Below are 15,802 nucleotides of genomic sequence, written 5' to 3' on the forward strand. Positions count from 1 at the left end.
CGATCATTTATGAAATTCACTTAAATTAACTAAATTATATATTTTTCTTGCATTTTAGCTTTTATTTATTACTTGTCAAAGATTAGATGTCAAAGAATTTAGATACGTTAATTTGACTTACCTGCTTCAGTAGCGTATCGGATGTTTGTGTTAAAAAATACTTATTATAACTTATCTATTTTTATTAGAATTATATATTTTTATAACAATTTTAATAACTACCAACATTTATTCACAACGTAAAATAAAACAACAAATTATTGAGTCTACCCCACGTCTACCCTACATCATAGTTTTACATTTTTTAAATAAAATTAGAACGACACTGATAAACCGGAATTAAAGTCGGCCATATTTGAGGCCCATCGCGGTGTACCTAAGATTTTTTATATGCTCCTTCCTTAGTCTTCTTATTCAAAGGAAACAGCCTAAAAAGTGACAGCGGCCGACTAGATTTTTTGTCCTGACACGTAATGCTTTACATTTTATTTTTTAATTTCAAATCGGTGAGTTTTATCAAAAAAACACAAGAGATAAAAAAGTTTCTTAACAAACTAAACTATCCAAATTAATTTTTTTGCATGTGTTGCTTTTCTAAATTTCGTTAACAAGAATGATAGGGGTAATTTATTTCAAACCTTTCCACTCATTTTAAAAAAGTGAAAAAATTACCAGAAAATGTGTTTTCGTAACAGTAATGCTTCCATAAAATTTCATTAGTCTATCTCTATTCGTTTTCAAGATAAAAAATAAAAACATTATTTTCCGCCATTTTTGCACCGCGATATCTCCCTAATGGTTGAACAAGGAGTCACCCCCTGAAGTTTTTCGCATTTGTTTTGAAACACCCTGTATATAATAAACCTCAAGAAAATGACTACTAAACTAAAGTAACTAAAGAAAGAAAAGACTATACTAACTAAAGAAATAACTACAACTTTTGATTTTTAAATGGCACCCTCAGTATTTTTTTTTTACTTTATTTCATAGAAAATGACACTCTGAATAGAGGGTCATATCATATGTCAACTTTTAACATTTTCGCATATGGTTTATTTGAAATTGTAACATGTGGTATAACGACAATTTGACTCGAAATACCAAGTGCGTGGTACTAAATTATTTGTTTGTTGTTCCATTTGAAAAAAAATTGAGATATGATTAAAAATACGATTTGGGCATATTTTAACCGACCAAGACAAGACACGAAAAACATTAGACAATCAAATCTATTTTTCCAAGGCTCCTTGATTAAAAATTAGTGTTTTTAACACAGCCATACTTTAGATTGAAATTCAAAATACCATTTTTTTTTAAGTGAAAATGTCAAAAGTTGACATATGATATGTCGTTCTATTCAGACTGTCATTTCCTATCGAATAAAGTAAAAAAAAACACCGAGGGCGCCATTTAAAAATCAAAACTTGTAGTCATTTCCGGTGAAAAGGAAGTGGCCAAAAACAGTTAAATGCATCAATCAATCGTAATTTATGTCATATACAAATGTACCAAATCTCTCTAAGTTATAATGGTGAGCCAGTTTCGAGACGCACCCGGTACTCATAAAAAAATAAAATGAAACTGTGTATATTCGTTTCTTTTCTTCAAAAATCTTCGGAAGTGGGTATTCGGAATTGTTGAACTTTTAAGGTGGCATTTTGATCAGCATCAAGTTGCATCACTTTTAACCGACCCTGTATCTCTTCCAGTTTCCGAGATCCCAAAGATGATGATCGAATTTGGGACACCCTGTATAGACCGAAGACGATCTCTCACAGAATATAATTCGTAATGTTTCATCAGTGTTTACAAGTAAACAAAACGTACAATTTTTTACCGAAATGCGCAATTCGAGAGTTTACTAGGCAAATATATTAAGGTCATTTGGTTTTGCCTTCCTATTCGAGGATTTTCTATTTATTTAAATAAATATTTGTCATTTATACAGGGTGTCCCAGAAATAAGTGCAAGTATTTTAAGGGGTGGTAGATCTCGATAAAAGAAACATATTTTCTCTTTATGGTTTTTCAAATAAGTCCAAAATAACGGAGTTATTTTACTTTGAAAATTTTGCTCAAATTTTGAGAACCACTCTTTTGAGAAACACTAATACTAAAATCGGTGCATCGTTATCTTTAAACTCAAATATCTTGAAAACCGTTCACCTTTTCGAACTAAACGAGGAGCACCTGTATTACGTAAAAAAGTTCTAGCTTTTTATATTAATTGTTAAAATTACTGTATCTATAATGGTGCGTCCAGACCTGAGGAGTCGAGTGTGAGACGAGCGCGAGACATTCCAAATTTGCGGTGTTTTTCAAAGGGTGGACGGGTCTCGTAAGAGCCTCGCAACCGTCTCGCGAGACAACCCACGGAGCCTCGTTGCTATCCGTCCCCTGTCGGTTTTTCGACGGCCGATCAAAGAAAGCTCGCGGCCAAGTCTGGACGTGTCTTTGGTAGACTCGCTCGATATTAGTGCATATTGAAATGGAAACTTGGACGGAAAAAGATCAGGTGAAATTCATCGATTTATATAAAGCAAAACCAATATTATGGAATCCAAAAGATAAAGAGATCTAAAGATAAAGAGAATATTAAAAAAAAAACAATAAACACGATGCGTGGGTAGATATTTCACAATCGATAAATAAAACCTTGGGAAGAATATAAAAGAGAATTATTAAAAAGTGTTTAAGAATTATTAAAAAAAATAGAAAAACCGTAGAGAAAGTTAAGATACACATTTTAAAAATTTATAGAGTATACAGGGTGGTTCAAAATAGTGTTACGGATATAACATGGTTTTTTAAATGTAATACCCTATTTTTTATTTTATTTTTAGATTCTGCGTAAAATTTTATAACTTTTTTTATGTATAATGCCAGATATAATGTTATATACCTAAAACGGTATACCCCTAAAACTAATAGTTTTTGTAATATTTCAATTTGATTAAACAAAAAATGTTCAGTGTCGTAAAAAATTGTCAGTCATGCTATTGTTTCTGAAATTGGAGTTCTAAAATTTGTTAGGATAGTTTTATAGGGACGAAGAAAAAGATATAGGTAAAGATATTTGAGTTACATGCTATACTATGTTCAACATATATTTATGAATTTCGACTATTTAAAATTAAATAATCTCAAATTTTTTAAATGGAACACCGTATGTATTATTATTTTTTTAATAGAATTTACAAATTTTGCATCACTGACACTTTTTACCGTACCGAAATCTAACAATACTTTAAACATATTGAATTATTACAAAATCTATTATTTTAGATATACAGGGTTGTTCACCACATACGACACGGAGTATTGTAGGTAAACGATTAGATTTTTACAAATTGTAAGTTTTGGGTTCGTTGAAGGGCTATTAGAGCTACAATTTAAAAATATTTTTACAATGTGTCCCAAATAAATAAAAAATATCAAAGTTGAATTTTTTTAAATGGAACACCCTGTATATTATTGCATTTTTAGTTTCTACGATTAAAATAAACGTAAATTTGATTAAGGTTTATTACACTTAAACCTTACCGTTTATGAAATATTTTCAATTTTGTGAAATTGCAGTATAAATTTTAAGGCTTCATTTCTCCGAGGGTATCAAAGTTTTTAATACTAAATATTTACTGAAGTTTATTTATTAATCAGTTATTGTGTTGCAATAATAAAAATTATACTACCTTATACAGAGTGTCTAAAAATTTAGTTTAAATAATTACTAGATTTAAACGGCAATAACTTGTTTAATTTAAATGGAATACCCTGTATATTTTATGAGAGTCGGATGCACAATTTAATTGTCTATCAAATTGTATTATAGCACTTTTTACCTACCCCTTCAAGTTTTCGTAGAAAATGCATTTTCTTATAATTTAGACCTCATTTATTTTAGACCTCATATTATTAATATGCCTATGGAATATTAACATTTTAGATTGTTTTTAAAACAACAAATGTACAAAATGTACAGGCTATTAATATTATCGTTTTTAGTAAAACGATAATATTACTTGCCCATTTGTATGCAAAAAGAAAACTATTTAAATCTTTATAAAAGATTATATTAATTATATAAATATACCACCAGTATTTCCGACCAGATACTAATTAATTACATACTTAATTGTGTTCGTTAATAAATTATTCTATTTAAATGTGGATTTGAATCAGAAATCAATATAATAATAAGTTATAAAAATGAACGTCTCTGTTGTGATAAATAAGCATTCGTCAAAAAATAAAATATAATTTTTAAGGTGTTAGTTTTTTACCACACTGTCTAATACACATACATAATTCATTTTTTTTAGTATTTGGAGCAATTATTATTAATCAACGCAAACAGTCAATTAATGTATTTTGAATACTGGAATCACATTAATTGGTCGTCTATAACAAATATTTAAACAGTCTTTTTTTATTTTTTAATGAAATAAACGAATTATATCGACAATATTAGTATCTGTACTCTTTAAAAATTTGGTACATCTTTAAAAATAATCTAAAATGTCAGTATTCCATGGGTATATTGATAAATGAGTTCTAAATTACAAGAAAATGCATTTTCTAGGGAAACTTGAAGAGATAGGTAAAAAATGGTATAATACAATTTGATAGACAATTAAATTGTGCATCCGACTCTCATAAAATATACAGGGTGTTCTATTTAAATTAAACAAGTTATTGCCGTTAAAGGTAATAATTATTTAAAATAAATATTTAGACACTCTGTATAATATAGTAAAATTTTTATTATTACAACACAATAACTGATCAATAAATAAACTTCAGTAAATATTTAGTATTAAAAACTTTGATACCCTCGGAGAAATGAAACCTTAAAATTTAAACTGCAATTTCACAAAATTGAAAATATTTCAAGAACGGTAAGGTTTAAGTGTAATAAACCTTAATAAAATTTACCTTTATTTTAATTGTAGAAACTAAAAATGTAATAATATACAGGGTGTTCCATTTAAAAAAATACCACTTTGATATTTTTTATTTATTTGGGACACTCTGTGTCTTGTAAAAATATTTTTAAATTGTAGCTCTAATAGTCCTTCAACAAATCTAAAACTTACAATTTGTAAAAATCTTATCGTTTAGCTACAATATTCCGTGTCGTATGTAGTGAACAACCCTGTATAGGTAATATATTATGCAAAAAAATTTACCGAATTGTACGTAGAATCTAATAATAAAATAAAAAATAGTGTATTCCCATTAAAACATACCTATATCCGTAACACTTTTTGAAGTACCCTGTATACTCTACAGTAATTTTCAAATGTGCTTTTTAACCTTTCCTATAACATTTCTATTTACCATTTTGTTCTAAAAAACGAATTTTGTAAAAAACGTCGTGTCTCCAAACAAATGAAGGGCAAAAGGGGAAAAAATCTACGATGAATAAAATACGACAAACCAAATATCATGTTAAAGATACAAAAATGTACCTATTACTTATGCGTTATTATTTGCTGCAGGTTTTTAATCGGAAATGTTTACACAAACCGGTCACCTTTCACTATGATCCAACTCGCTTGTCTCGCGGCAGGCTTGCGTCAAAAAATGGATAGAAAATGTCTTGCTCTCGTCTCGCACTCGTCTTGCTCTTGCCTCGCTCTTGTCTCGCGCTCGTCTCGCACTCGACTCCTCAGGTCTGGACGCACCATAAGGATAGCAGAACTAGTAATCTCTACGCTAATTTTATCTCTAGAATCTATCTTTAGAATCATCCACCGAAGTTGGATACACTATTTTTTTGACACTCTGTATACAAAGTGTCCCAGGCTGAGCGTGCATTAGAAATTTCCAGAGAACTACAATATCTAGATCGGAGATTTTTGCACATCATTGTTTTACAATGAGATCTATCGATTAAAAATATTGCAATATGGCGGCACTTCTGGAAATACCGGAAGTTGACAGCAACTTTCTTATTTTAAATGGGTGCTCCCCATTTTTATTAGATACTTAAATTTTCAGTAAAATTCTATGAATATTGATGTTAAACACTCTACACCTAACATTAACCGTTATTGAGAAAAAAAAATATTTAAAATTTTTGGACGAAAAAAACTATCTGTCAAAAAAAAATTTATAGCGTAAAAGTCAAATTTAGTGATTACCACAGCCATTGTGACATAAAGAGAAAACATGTGGCTATCTATTTGAAAAACTTAAATTGTTCAAATGTCATATAATAATGGCAGTAGCTGTCATCGAATTGAGCAATTAAAAAATTATCATAAATCATTTTTTTTTAAATAGAAACCTACTTTTTTTATTTCACTAATGAAAAAGTTTTTCAATTCGTTACTTTTTAACTATACATGTTCCTATACCTAAAATAAATAGTTTTAAAGTTATTTAAGATTTAATTTGAATACGTATATTTTTCTTGATTTTATCTAGCTTCCATTGACATTAAGTGTCAAACGGTCAGACAATTTATTTCCATCTGTCAGAAAACGAATTGCTTGAATTTCGTACATTATAAATACTGCCTGCTTAAGAGTTTAAAAAGTGTATTTATAAAAATATATCTCGTATTTTTGCTCTTTAGCGATATCTAATAGTTGATATTATTAATATTATTCCTTCTGATCGAAAAAAAGCGCAAAGTTGGCTCGGAAATGATGCTGCTTTTTGAACAAAGCGTCACAATATGACATGGCCAGATCTATTGTTTTACATCACTTGACGTTTAAAGTCATAGGCTACTGGTTAAAATCAAAAAAAATATATGCTTTAATACTAAAGCTTAAGTAACTTAAAAACGATTTATTTTAGGTATAAGAACATGTATTTTCAAAAAGTTACGAATTGAAGAGCCATTTCAGTAGTGAAAGAAAAAAGTGGGTTTCCATTTGAAAAAAAATGATTTATGAGAATTTTTTAATCTCTCAATTCTATGACAGCTGCGGCCATTATTATATGACATTCGAACAATTTAATTTTTGAAATAAATAGCCTGTTGTCTTCTCTTTATGGTACAGTGGCTGTGGTAATCACAAAATTTGACGTTTAGGCTATACACATATTTTTGACCGGCAGTTTTTTCGTTCAAAATTTTTAAATATTTTTTTCTCAAAATCGGTTAATGTTAGATCTAGAGTGTTTAATATCAAAATTCATAAAATTTTACAGAAAATTTAAGTAGGTAATAAAAAATGGGGGCACCCATTTAAAATAAGAAAGTTGCTATTAACTTCCGGTATTCCGAAACTATGATCTGCAAAAAATTTCCGAGCCAGATGTTCTAGTTCTCTAGAAACTTCTAATGCACGCTCAGCCTGGGACACCCTGTATACCAAGATTAAAACTGCCAATGAATACAACTTAAAACTGGGAGCAGTATACTTTTAAATTACTACGTATTTTGAATTAATAATCTAGGATATTAGAATTGAAAACATTATTTAAACACTGAACCAAAAATATTTTTGTGTATTTGACTGACTAAGACAGATAAGCTTCTTTATCATCTATTTATTTAGTAGGTATTTTTAAGTTTATCTATAATATTAATATATAAAATTCATAAGAAAACATTGGATATTACTCGATAAAAAACATTTTTATTTATTTAATTTATATTTATTTTGATTTTATTTAATTCATATTATCTCAAATCTCAAGTGCATCGTTTGTAATTTAGATTAAAATTGAACCATACTAATGAACTTTTAAATAAAACTTATATGTAAATATCTCTTTATTGTTTATAGCTGATTTAATTAAGTATCATTGCTTATATGATAATTCAAATTCCATAAATTTGTGCTAATCTATTAAACTAGTTTTTTTATCATTCTAATATCTTTTACACCCCATAATATTTATCATTAAAATTGTTAAATATTTGTTTAAATTTGTTTTAGAGCTGCTCACCTGCTTTGGAGAATAATTTTTCAGATGTTAAGCCTACAACGTTATCTGAAAGGGGTGCCCTTAGAGAGGCCACTAGATGTCTAAAATGTGCAGATGCACCATGTCAGAAATCATGCCCCACACAATTGGATGTTAAGGTAAAATCATGCTTTAAAAACCATTTGAAAAAATCAGTGACTGAATAAAAAAACACAAAGTCTAAGAAAGCATTTTAATCCAATAAAATTGTCATTTGAAAAAAAATATTACGGGCAAGCTGATTGTTCATAATAAATGAACAAGCAACTTTTCCTCAAGAATTTTTTTGTAGCTCGATTATTTTTAGAGATAGCGTCCATTTTTTTTTTTCTCTGAACGTCCACAATTTCAGCAACATTCAATAATTTCTTGCAAATAAAACACGAATCCATTTTCCAATAGCACTTGTGAATTTCCTGAAAAAAAAAGACATTTAAAGCTATCACTACTTGTTCATGATCTGGGAGCTATTTCCAAAAATAGTCAAGTTACAAAAAAAGTTCATAAGGCAAAAGTATATGTACTCTTATTGAACAAGTTTCCTAGGGTGAATTTGCTGAAAAAAGAGTAGCATTAAAACTACCCTAATTTGTTCCTGAATTGGATGCTATCTCCAAAAATAATCAAGCTACAAAAAAAAATCATGAGGAAAAGTTGCTTGTCCATTTATTATGAACAACTTTCATATGGGTCAATTTGCTGTAAAACAAACTTTTTAAAAACCACCCCAAAGGGCTCATGAAACGGCCCCTAAGTCCGGAAATAATAAAATAAAAAAATCATTAGGCGAACTTATAGAGAATGTTCTTATGTACAATTTGCGTCTAATTATTTTGTTGTAGTACAGTATTAAGAAAACCACCCCTATTGCTCAAAAACCGCAAGGGGAAAATTTCCGATTTTGTTAATTTTACACTTAGAAGACAGTCGCTGACAAACTCTGAAAAAATCAGCTTGCCCGTAATTTTTCTTTTCACTCTCTATACGGCGATACAATTTTACTGGATTATTTAATTAAAACATATATTTTAAGTTATTTAGAAATATCTTGCTTTTATCTACAATTTTCAATGATTTTGTATTTGTATAATCTAATTTTTACCCTCTTCCTAGGCCTTTATAACATCTATAGCCAACGGTAATTACTATGGAGCTGCCAAAGCAATATTAAGTGATAATCCTTTGGGACTAACCTGCGGTATGGTGTGCCCAACCAGTGACCTTTGTGTTGGTGGATGTAATTTGTCAGCTGTCGAAGAAGGCCCCATCAATATTGGTGGTTTACAACAGTTTGCAGTAGAGGTATTTTTTTGAATGTCATAGAAAAAGATTCGGTATTGATAATATTATTGACGTTGATATTAATATTCTTCAAATTGTCTCATTTTTTTTATCGCAGCTCCGTTTTATTTAAAATATAATAGGTTTGTTCCAACCCCGCTGAGGTTCAGGAACGGTTCCGTTCATGCGCATAGGGCTAAAAGCGTTCCAACCTTGATGGGGATTGTTCTCGAACGATTCTCTTTGCGTTCCAACCGATTGTCTGATCGTTATTAGAACGGTTTCGGAACCGTAATTTCGATACTTACCAGTAAGTGGTGTTTGTACTGACATGCGCAGTTAGTAAATTTTATCAACTGATTGACATTTGGGCCGGGGCGTTTGCTTGTTTTGTTTTGTGGATTTGTTTGGAGTTTAATGGGTTTTAGTGTTTAGAATTCTTTCTATACTTAGAAATTGTCTATTTAATTTAGCTAGGGTTTAACATTTTACAGTTCACACTTTTTAACAAAAAAAAACGAATAGTAAACCAATTGAAACTTATCAAAATTATGGTTTGTCTCCATTATTTATTAATGTAGGTAGTAATTTACCACTTTTTACAGTTTCCACTGTTCTATACAATTAATAAGAATATCTGTGAAGAATATTATTAAGGTTTGTTTTGTTTACATCTTACATCAATCAAAAAGTGAGGTTATTTTAACCGGTGTTTTGACAAGACAGATTAAAAACGGTTCCGAAACTATTCCAACCAATTGTCAATCTAGAATCGTTCAAAAACAGTGCCGAGTTAACGCATGCGGATAAGACTAGTCCCAATGATTTCATAACGGTTCCAGAACCGTTCTAAAACTTGGGGTTGGAACAAACCTAATATAACTGCTTTTTTAAGTTATCAATATCGTATACAGGGTCCGGCCAAAGTGCGTCGGGCATCTGTAGCTCCTAGAATAAAAAACTTTTTTTATTTTGTTTAAGTGCAGACTTGAAGTGTGAGCTATTATGTATATCAGGAAAATATTTTAACATCTACAGGGTGGCTCAAAAAAGTGCGAGTGGGTCGGGATGACTTTTTTTAAATGGAACACCCCGTATATTATTGCATTTTTGGCTGCCTTTCGGATCACTTTACTTAATCCTAAGATATGAGTAAATATATTTCGACAGTTTCAGAGATATTAATAAATAAATAAAAAATATATTATTTTTTTCAGCCTTTCTGAAAAAAATTATTACAAATACAAGAACTGTCCTGAAATCAAAACTATATTAGGTATTTACTTTAGATGATTTGTTCTTACTTTGCTATAAATATCGTAATCTTAAATCATACAGGGTGTTCAAAATTCTACGCCAAACTTTCTAAAATATAAAATAATTTTTCTTTGTTTTTTTTTAATGGAGCACCCTGTATAATATTTTTTTATTAGATGGAGAATTAAAATATGAACATTTTTTGTATTTAAAGTATTTCAAAATTTTTAACGGTTTTCCATAATATACTCGCAGTATTATTTCATATGGCTCTTTCAACGGTATAATATGAGACATAAATCATTAGGTGGCTTTGATTAAAATTTACTGTGGAAAATGCCATATGAAATATAAAACCGCGAATATCTGCGAAACCTTTAAAAAATTATTATATAGGGTGGTCCATTTAAGAAAACGAAGAAAAATTATTGAAAAAATTTTAGAAAGATTGACGTAGAATTTTGAGCATCCTATATGATTTAAGATTACTATATTTATAGCAAAGTAAGTACAGACCATCTAAAATAAATACTTAATATAGTTTTGATTTTAGGACAGTTCTTGTATTTTTAACATTTTTTTTAAAAAAGACTGAAAAATATATATTTTTTATTTATTTATTAATATCTCTGAAACTATCCAAATATGTTTACTCATATCTTACGATTATGTAAAATGATCTGGAATATTTAAGTTCCATTTAAAAAATAATTGCAATACACTTACACTTTTTTGGAGCATCCTGTATAAGTTAAAATATTTTTCTGAAATACATACTAGTACATACTTTAGGTTCGCCCAAAAATTCGCAAGTTTTTTATTCTCGGAGCTACAGATGCCCGACGCACTATTGCTGAACCCTCTATAGGCACTGCATTTCTTAATCTTATATTATTATCATTATTGCACAGGTTTTTAGCAAAATGAACATTCCCCAAACTAGAGATCCTGCTGTACCCAAACCACGAAAATCAGCAGCCAAAATAGCTTTAGTTGGAGGAGGTCCAGCTTCGTTATCATGTGCTAGTTTCTTAGGAAGATTAGGATACACTGATATTACTATCTACGAGAAAGAAAAGACACTAGGTGGACTAAGGTAAAAACTTCTCCAATTGTTCAAAAAAAGAATTTTTATTGTATTGATACATGTTTTACAAAGATAGTTTTTTCCTTAGTACTTGGGAAATTCCACAGTATCGTCTGCCCCAAACAGTAGTCGATTTTGAGGTGAACTTGATACGTGATTTAGGTATCAAAGTTGAACATCAACGGTCTCTCTCGTCCAAAGACCTCACCATCAATAACTTAGTGAACGAATGTGAAGCAGTATTTGTTGCAATCGGATTACCACAATCCAAGGTAAAAATAGTTATAATTTTAATAATAAACATTATTTAAAATCCATCTTCTAGGTAGATTCAGTATTTGACAATTTGGATGCTTCTCACGGATTCTACACTTCAAAATCATTCCTTCCAGCTGTATCCAAAAGCTCCAAGAAGATCTGTTCAAGTGGAGGATGTTCTTCTTCGTTGCCAAGTTTACACGGGACTGTTTTGGTTCTGGGTGCAGGAGATACCGCTTTTGATTGTGCTACTTCCGCTTTGCGTTGTGGTGCCAAGAAAGTATTTGTGATTTTTAGAAGGTATATAGCTTTTAAAGTAACCTCTAGAGCAGGGTTTCTTAAAGTATGGTCCACGGACCCCTTAGGGGTCCATAGCATGTGTATCAGGGGTCCGCGATCCGCATTACGCCAGTTAACTGTAAACATATTTATTAAGAAAAGAAATAGTGTAGGGCTGCGAATTCAGTAGGTATTTAATCACTAAACACTACGCGATGCGCGTAAGGATAAAAAAACAAAGTTGAAGCTGTTCCCTTATCAAACCATGTTATTCATTCTAGAATTGTTGAAATGACTTCAAATGTTTTACAAGTTTCCATTCAGCATTCAATTGGATGAAAACCCCGATGTGTCACAATGTAGCCAACTCTTAGTATTTGTCCGTTACGTACAACAAGACACACGTAGTATTAAAGAAGAGTTCTTTTTTTGCAATTCGCTTGTGGAGACTACAAAAGCTTCATATGTTTTTGAAATGACAAAAAGGTTTTTCGACGAACAAAATATAGACTGGAAGACTAAACTTAGTATCTGCACCGATGGAGCTCCTGCAATGCTTGGTAATACGTCTGGTTTCGCGGCTTTGGTCAAGAAAGAGATCCCTCATGTCATAATAGCTCATTGTGTCTTACATCGACATGCCTTGGCTTCACGGACTTTACCTATATTTCTAAAGGAAGTTATGTCTACATGTATCAAAATAATCAATTTACGATGCGATTGTTTGAGTTGAGAACAGAAGTGTTACTTTTTCTAAAAGATAAAGGAAATTCACTGTCTGAATATCTTGAGAGCGAAGATTTTGTACGGGGTCTGGCGTATTTGGCAGATATATTTACTCAATTGAATGAGATTAACTTGTTTCTTCAGGGCTCTTCGGTGACCATCTGAAGGGTTGAAAGGTTTCATATGTAAATTGCCACTTTGGAAAAAGAGGGCGGAATCTGGTAGCTTTGAAAATTTTCCGATGTTTGAAGAGTTAATAGCACAAGGTGACGGAAACACGATATCAAAAATGCTACAGAAAAAGGGGTCTAAGCATTTGGATACATTGCAAACCCCTTTTGAAGGCTACTTTAACTTAGAATCTCTTGAAAATAAAAATGGGTGCGGGGTCCATTTATAATCGACACGGATAATATCAGCGATGAAGATCGCATTAAATATGACTTAATTGACATGAGATCAAATATCAGCTGAATTTCATGCAAAAGATCTTGGCAGTTTTGGTGTTCTTCAAGTCAAGCTTACCCTCTTCTTGTCAAGTTCTGATACCATTTGCTACTACTTACCTTTGCCCGAGGCAGGGTTCTCGGTTCTAGTCTCAATAAAAACAAAAAGTCACAAGCGATTGAACGTCGCAGATGATATGCACCTTGCCTTATCGAAGATAGCCCCACAATTTAACGTTCTCATTGAGGCTAAACAGCAGCATCCTTCTCACTAATTTACTAGTGTACGTGTAATAAATCTACTAATACACGTTTTCTTTTTATGTAAATAAAGCTTTTTTTATTTTCCTCTATTATTTTTGATAGGGGTCCGTGGAGATTGTACAAATTGCCAAAGTGGTCCGTGACTGCAAAAGAGTAAAGAAAGTTTTCTTTGGATGTGGTAGATAATGATTCATTATTGAAAATAAAAGATTTCGCACTTCCATTGTCTTTATTTTGATTAACACAACGTTTCGGTCAACAAACCAAACTAAACTCATTCCTTAAACTACTAAGCTGTTATTAATCTGTGCTTTTATAGTGCGTTCAGGCATTCACCCGTGAAAAGTTGGGTGCAGTCAATCGTGATGTTGTCCACACAGAATACATTGGAGCGTTTAATCAATGGTTGACATATCGTAGGTATTTCAGTACTAGGATTGCTAAAAATGCTATTATTGCTTGCTATAAAAATGGCTTCTTTAAACTTACGCTTTTTCCAATGAGCTTCCCTGTGGACAACCCGAGCTTTCGATCACTATACAAGGTGTCCTAGAAATAAGTGCAAGTATTTTAACTGGTAGTATAGTTCAAGTTTTTTTTGAAAATTCTGATTTTTTTGTTTTTAGTTAAAAAAACAAAATTTTTTAATAATATCGCAACATAGGTACTAGATTAAATTTACAAGAAAGAAAATCCAAAAAAGATCCATTGGTTCTCAAAATTTAGGCAAAAAATATTTTTTTTGGAAGTTTTTAAAGTAAAATAACTTCGTTATTTTGGACTTATTTGAAAAACGATAAAGAGAAAATATGTTTCTTTTATCGAGATCTACCATCCCTTAAAATTATATTATTTATTCGTGTCAGAAGCATCATCAAGATTACATTTCATATACATATAATATCACATACAACAACAAAACAACAATAATTACATATAATAATAATAATAAGTAAAATTGCAAACATAAAAGTTATACATGAAACCACAGTACATTAAAACATAGATATAAAACAAACATAGCATGTATAAACATCATTTGAGACGGGAAACTAAACATGTTTTGCCCAGAAGCGGGCGACGTCAATTGCGTTCGATTTTGCTGCCATAAGGTCCTCTATAGTGCACTTGGCGGGGCACAGTGGGCAAGTATACATATGTTGGGTGGTTTGTAGTGCTCCACATTCGCAGAGGTTGGAGTCCACATTGTAGCCCCACTTGGCAAGAGTGTCTCTCGATCTCGCTGTGCCCGTACGCAGTCTGTTAAGAGCTCTCCAAGTTTCCCAGTTTTCTTAAAATACTTGCCACTTATTTCTGGGACACCCTGTAAATTGTGCTGTTTTGATTGAGATCTTAGAATATTTATTTATCTACCTTTTTTGGACATTTCGCATAATTTATCTAAACCTATAGGAAGCGTCGAAATTTATTTAACTCATGTACTTTTATGTTACCTACTTTAACTGCGTCTCAATCATAGACTTAAAATAAAATATAGACTGAGCATCTCATTCATAAATAGCTGGAACATGCGGTCAGACACTGTCTTGTTATTGTTGTGTTATTGTTTTAGGTTATAACGAGAGCGACACGAGCGATAGATAGGTTGTCTCTGTCGTAACGGTCGTTCCCTGACGACTCTGCCGAGAAACACAACACTGTCTTTCGTTTCTCAAGTACACCTGAACTCTCCGTATCATAGCCGGGTAATTTTTTTATTTTAATGAAGCTATAAGTAAATTAAAAATATATCGTATTTAAACGTTTTTATATTTTATTAAGATTTAGGACAGGTTTTTTACATAAAAGTTTAGAAAAAACGTCTTAGAGTCCGAAAAGGATAAACATAATAAAATACACGTTATAGAAGAAATTTTATAATCGAAATTACGTAATTTTTGAAATTAATAATAAATTATTAATTTAGTCAAACATTTACAACCCCTAATATTAATGAAAACAGGATCTATTCCACAGATATAATAGAATCGGCGACAGAGAGAGAAAAAAAAATATGATTGTTGTAATTTTTTTTCTGGTTAAGTGATGTCTTATTATGTAAAATAGAGAAAACATAAATCTGTTCCATTAAAGCAAGGAAGGTGATAGGAAGGGGATAAAATGAAAACTACATTTATTTAACTCGGTACTGTCTTTATTATACCGGGTGCGTCCCAAAAGTGGCTCAACCCCATAATTTTTTTATATTTTCAAATAAAAAAACAAGATTTAGTATGTTAGTATATGACATAAATTAGGATTGATTGACGCATTCA

The 15,802-nt window shown here is 30.9% G+C and overlaps 1 protein-coding gene across 2 annotated transcripts in view; it reads left to right on the forward strand.

The window, feature by feature from the left end:
- The window catches only part of LOC115884525 (dihydropyrimidine dehydrogenase [NADP(+)]), a 50,144-nt gene that overhangs the window by 10,807 nt on the left and 23,535 nt on the right, over positions 1–15,802 (forward strand). For both annotated transcript variants that reach the window (XM_030903129.1, XM_030903130.1), the window contains exons 3-7: positions 7,901–8,047; positions 9,042–9,230; positions 11,378–11,562; positions 11,642–11,825; positions 11,879–12,111. In XM_030903129.1, coding sequence (XP_030758989.1) covers positions 7,901–8,047; positions 9,042–9,230; positions 11,378–11,562; positions 11,642–11,825; positions 11,879–12,111 — 938 coding nt within the window. The remainder of the gene's footprint in view (positions 1–7,900; positions 8,048–9,041; positions 9,231–11,377; positions 11,563–11,641; positions 11,826–11,878; positions 12,112–15,802) is intronic.

The sequence above is a fragment of the Sitophilus oryzae genome, unplaced genomic scaffold (genome assembly GCF_002938485.1).
Source record: "Sitophilus oryzae breed Bouriz unplaced genomic scaffold, Soryzae_2.0 scaffold_297_pilon_pilon, whole genome shotgun sequence".
Taxonomy (NCBI): domain Eukaryota; kingdom Metazoa; phylum Arthropoda; class Insecta; order Coleoptera; family Curculionidae; genus Sitophilus; species Sitophilus oryzae.